At 48.9% G+C, this 5,681-nt stretch overlaps 1 protein-coding gene across 1 annotated transcript; it reads right to left on the bottom strand.

Annotated features, from left to right (window-relative positions):
- Nucleotides 1–1,079: 1,079 nt before the first annotated feature.
- LOC113029906 (A-agglutinin anchorage subunit-like) lies at nt 1,080–2,604 on the bottom strand. The gene is made up of 3 exons (XM_026180922.1): nt 2,333–2,604; nt 1,955–2,117; nt 1,080–1,699 (listed from the first exon to the last, which is right to left on the bottom strand). The coding sequence occupies exons 1-3, from the start codon at nt 2,602–2,604 to the stop codon at nt 1,142–1,144; spliced, it is 993 nt and encodes a 330-aa protein (XP_026036707.1). The 3' UTR covers nt 1,080–1,141.
- Nucleotides 2,605–5,681: the final 3,077 nt, after the last annotated feature.

The following is a 5,681-nucleotide window of genomic DNA, read 5'->3' as shown; positions in this document are numbered from 1 at the left end:
CATGACAGTACCCCCCCCTCAAGGGCTGGCCCCAGACAGCCCAAACACAGAAAAACAAAACCAAACAGAAAACAACCCAGGGCGGGCGGCGGGGGCCCAGGACGGAGGGCCCGGAACAGAAAACAAAAGAGCACAGCAAACACCGGAGCCCAAGAAAATAACCCAAACACAGAGCAGTTCAGGGGGCCGACCGTGCGCAAGGCAACGGCGGCGACGCGGAAACAGTTCAGGAGGCCGGCCGTGCGCAAGGCAACGGCGGCGGTGAAGGAGACGACGGAGCAGTTCAGGAGGCCGACCGTGCGGGAGGCGGCGGCGACGATGACAGCGCTGGTCCGGGGGCCGACCGTGCGGAAGGCGACGGCGGCCACCCAGGCGAAGGCGGTGCAGTTCAGGGGGCCGGCCGCGCGGAAGGCAGCGGCGGCGGCTCTCCAGTGTCAGGCGTACTGGCCGAGGCCCGGTGGGCACAGGACCAGTCGAGACGGGACCAGGCGAAGCACAGGCTGAGGCCGCAGCGGACGAGGACGAAGACGAGGAGGCCGCAGCGGACGAGGACGAAGACGAGGAGGCCGGACCAGACGAGGACGAAGACTCGGATGCGGCTGGACCAGGCGAGGACGAGGCGGTCGCAGATGGCGGCTGGACAGGCTCCTCGGGCCCTCCAGCCGATGCGGCGTGAGGCTGAACGGGCCCCTCGGACCCTCCAGCGGAGACGGGAGGCTGAACGGGCCCCTCGGACCCTCCAGCGGAGACGGGAGGCTGAACGGGCCCCTCGGACCCTCCAGCGGAGACGGGAGGCTGAACGGGCCCCTCGGACCCTCCAGCGGAGACGGGAGGCTGAACGGGCCCCTCGGACCCTCCAGCGGAGACGGGAGGCTGAACGGGCCCCTCGGACCCCCCAGCGGAGGCCAAAACAACGCCAACAGGCATGAAGTCCTTCGGCCGACATGAGGACAACTGGCGCTGCACTGAGCACTGACTCTGCCCAGGCAATGCGAACATGGTGCAGTTCTTAGGGGGCTGCTTAAACTTCAGGGGTCCAGAATCAGCTGGTGACCGAGACCTAGCCTCTGGGGAAGCCCTGGAGTGGCAAACTGTGCCAACGGCGGCTAAACCATGGAAAGTACCCTGAGTAGAAATCCAGTTACCTCTCTGCATGGAGTGAATGAGCAAAACTGGCGACACAGGAGACTGAGCGGAGAGTGGCTGCTGGGCAGCTAACTGAGTTACTGGAGACACGGGTGAGAGCGGGAGCTGAGCTGCTGGAGACACGGGTGAGAGCGGGAGCTGAGCTGCTGGAGACACGGGTGAGAGCGGGAGCTGAGCTGCTGGAGACACGGGTGAGAGCGGGAGCTGAGCTGCTGGAGACACGGGTGAGAGCGGGAGCTGAGCTACTGACGGTGGTGAAGTAGATAACTGCACGGGAGACTGAACTGAGGGCGTCTGCACTGGCACAGGGGACTGAACTGATGTCTGTTGTAACGGAGGTGGTGAGAGTGGAGAAGGCAGGGGAGTTGATGACTTCACAGGAGAATGAACCAGAGGTGAGTGCACAGGAGACTGAGCTAGAGGTGGTAGTGATAGTTGAGGGGAAAGTGGAGCTGGTGATTGAGTGGATGACTGTGCTAAGGGATGCTGCACTGGGGACAGCAGGGCTGCTGGAGACTGCACTGGGGACACTGGAGACTGCACTGGGGACACTGGAGACTGCACTGGGGACACTGGAGACTGCACTGGGGACACTGGAGACTGCACTGGGGACACTGGAGACTGCACTGGGGACACTGGAGACTGCACTGGGGAAAGCAGAGCTGCAGGTGACTGCGCTAGAGACTGCAGTGATGGTTGTAGTGGAGGTGTGACGGGTGGAGGAGTGGCTGAAGTGGCTGCGGGTCGGGCGGCTAGTGGCTCAGCTACAGAGCATATTAACGGCAGGGCTATGGGTTGAATGACTGACTGAGTAGCGGCCTGAGTGGCTGGGTGTAGTGACGGTTGTGGTGGAAGAGAAACAGGTGGTAGTGTGGATGATGGAGCTAAGGGCGACTGAGTGGCAGACCGAACTGATGACTGAAGCGATGGTAGAGGTGAAAATGGAGCTTGTGGTGGAGTTAATGGCTGAGCTAGCGGGGACACAGGAGACTGAGCCGCGGGTGGCGGCGAGGGAGCTAACTGAGCCGCGGGTGGCGGCGAGGGAGCTAACTGAGCCGCGGGTGGCGGCGAGGGAGCCGACGGAGCTTCTGGCAGCACAGAAGGTGAATTAGAAGGCCGAATGTCCGGCTGTGGGGTGGCGCGTCGGCGGCGTGAATGCCGTTTCTTTTTTGATGATGGCTCTGACGGGCCGAGCGGCTCCACATCCGGCCCTTCAGGCAGGTGGGTAGTAGCAGCTGGGGGATGAAGGTGGAGCTCGTTGCGGATTAAATCCTGTTCGAGTGGGTGGAGCGCACTGAGTAGCCAGGGAAGACCAGAGAACAAGCGCTGTAGTTTGGTTTCCACAGCACGGCGAAATTCCTTCCCCTCATGTTCGAGCCACAGATGCAGGAGTCTTTCCACGGAGTAGATTATGTCCAGACGCAGTTCTTCTGGTGGGTTGAGTGCTGCTGGGTCCATATCTGGTGACGTCGTACTGTCACGAATCGCCGTGCGGCAGGCAGGAGTAGGACCCAAAACGCAGGACTCACAGGCACGAGGGAATGAACTCAAAACTCAGCTTTATTCGCTGGCAGAACAAATATACAAACTAAACTAAACTGGGAAACCACAAACTAGAGAGACACAGGGAGATCCACACACGGCATGAGGGACGACGTCACGCTGAACAGAGGGAGACGCAGACAGAAATACACAGAGGGTTAACGAGGGGAGTGGGAACACACGGGGAACACAGGTGACACTGATAATCATAACGAGACAGGGCGGGGTGAACTGAACACTGACTGGAGAGGTGAAACAGGAAGTACAGGAGGAGAGAGAGCACGAGTAGAACACCAACGTAACAGGCAGGGGAGACATGGAATAAACACGAAAGGGGACGAGGGCTCATAAATACATAGAGGGCACACAGGGGGAAGAGAGAGCACGGGGAGAACTTAGACATAATGGGCAGGGGAAGCATGGAATAAAATACAAACATACAAGGAAACTAAGAACACTGGGCCAACATGGCCCAGGACCATGACAGTTGTATAGATTTTCTATTGAATTTTCATATTTTGCTTGATCATTAATAAAAACAAAATACAAAAGTAATATAATGGATGGTGTTCAACCATACACAAATAAGCATGAGTAGTTGTTGTAAACATTTTTGTGTGTAAATCGTGGGTATTTGTAAAGGTTCCTCTTGGATTTAATCACTTTATTGTTTATTGTGTTACTTTTCTCAGCCCATAATTAACAACTGTTATCACAAATGGTTGTGAAGACGGTGTGTTTTGCAGCCCCAAAGCTGGGAAGCAGTTTAAAATGTGTATAAAATCAATAAAATGTGATCAACATTATCAAATTTTGAAACTTTTTTTTAATTTTTTTCTTGGGGTGGGGGGGGGGGGGAACATCTCAGAACTAATTAGAATAATTGCTAAAATGTTTATGTTAATGTTGTCCAAAAGGCTGAGTCTTTCAGAAGTAATGACTGGTAATGGATAAAAAGCCCCCTAGTCCTCTACACTAACTGAGCACACACATTGATACAGCGCAGTGCTTTATTGTGTACTTTTAAGAGTTTTCTGGCTATCACACGCACACTCACAATGCAATGGATGCACTGGGGTTGTCTCCAACATCATGACCAAGGGCACACTGATGTAAGGACTGGAGGAAGCACCGATCTTTTTCTCTCATTGGAGAAAAGTTCACATTGTGAAATACTGAATGCAAGAATATACAGATTGGAAATATCAGTGTAACTTTGCAATATTGTGGGAATTATGCAACTGATCGTACATAATATCTTTAAAAAAACAGAGAATACGGAGAAAAAGACCAAAAAAAGTATAGATTCACTGTGATCTCCAGTCCTTGAGATGGCAAAGCAGTGAAAAAAAAGGCTGGAAAAAAAAAGTAGTAGTCGAAATTTCTGTAGTGGAAATTTAAAAAAAAAAGAAAATCGGTTTTGGTAAACAAAAAAATCTAGATTTGGTGTCATCTTCTGTGGGAAATAGCTCCTTTAAAAATGAAATGAAAAGTTATTTTAAATTAAAATTTGAGAATTTGAAATACATTTGGCAAATCACACAACCCATATCTGGCTGAGGAGAATAAAGATCACCTTATTATCACTGCACAGCTCAAAAGCCAGTAATAATTATTTGATCCCTTGCTGAGTTTGTAAATTTGCTCACCTCCAAAAAACCCCCGAACTGTCTCTAATTTTATGGTAGTTTCACTTTTATGAAGAGAGAGAGAGCTTATGAACCAAAAATCCATAAAATAAACCCCACATTACATAAAAGTTTGAAACTGTACTTGGTGGAGGAATCCTTGTTGCACCGCTGTAAGACATTTTTTGTAGTCGGCCGCCAGGTTTGGTGGAGGTTTTGTGGAGAGGTTGGAATGGAAGAAATTGATTTTGTGGATGGGTGCGCTCTATGGACATAACAAGTTGAGATGCGGAGCATCTGTAATTGATTGATTCATTGATTGTAATCTTTGTACTGCATGGGTATAGATGATCAAATAGTTACTTCATTATTTCGTGCAAATCAATATGTAATTTGTGTGTTTTTTTTAAATGATTTTTATTTATTTATTGTATTTTTTTTCCTCTTCTGTCTCTCTAATAAACTAAAAATTAGGGAGTGTTCATTTCTTTATAAGTGAGCAAACAATTTCAGCAGGGGCTCAGATTTTCCTCCACTGTATAAAACATTCTACTTCCAATACTACAGCAACTATTTTCCTCAGTTACAGAGTTTAAAAGAAGAAGAGATGATACAACACCGTGGTAAACTTTTCCCAACATAAAATCAAAGACGAGCATATAGTTTTCAACAAATGTGAAAACTATATGCAACTATATTGCATTGAGATTGAAATGAATTAAACATTGGCTTTAAATAATTTACAAATCACTGGAAACGTGGGTGTATGTTGTATTTTTAACATAACACGACTGAAAAGATCCTCACACTCTGGATTCCCCTTTTGGATTACTGCAGTAAAATGAAGTTATCTTTGCTAAGGACTCTGTAATGAAGAGCTTAAACTTGTAATCCCCATAATCCAAATCAAAGCTGTCTTTAATTGTTTCCATATTACAGTATCATTTAGACTGAGCTGACTTTACTTAAACGCAGGATTACGACACTGTTTACTCTGAGACCTGCCCATGACTGAAAAACAAAATACGTCTTTGTGTTAAGTCTCTGACTTTTTGAAAATATTTGACTATTATAACCTGTTTTTAACCTTTATCAAGCTATTTCCAAACATTTGTCATCGTGTTTTATGATGTCTATAGGGTGTCAGTAAGGAATAGTTATTCTAAATGTCCAACAGAAAACCTGAGGGACGGGCACTCCATTTAACAGTGTAAAAAATGAATTTTCACTGAGACTTTTAACTGTCCTGGAAGAATAATAAAAAGGAAAAAGGCTGGCTCACACCATCCAACCTGAAACTACACTACTAGGGCTCCAGTGTCCTCCAAGCAGACTCAACAGGGACTTGAAAATACTATAAGAACA

This window comes from Astatotilapia calliptera, chromosome 9, assembly GCF_900246225.1.
Source record: "Astatotilapia calliptera chromosome 9, fAstCal1.2, whole genome shotgun sequence".
Classification (NCBI taxonomy): domain Eukaryota; kingdom Metazoa; phylum Chordata; class Actinopteri; order Cichliformes; family Cichlidae; genus Astatotilapia; species Astatotilapia calliptera.
Note: the sequence above shows the minus strand (reverse complement) of the source record. Positions and strands in the feature narration are given on the sequence as shown.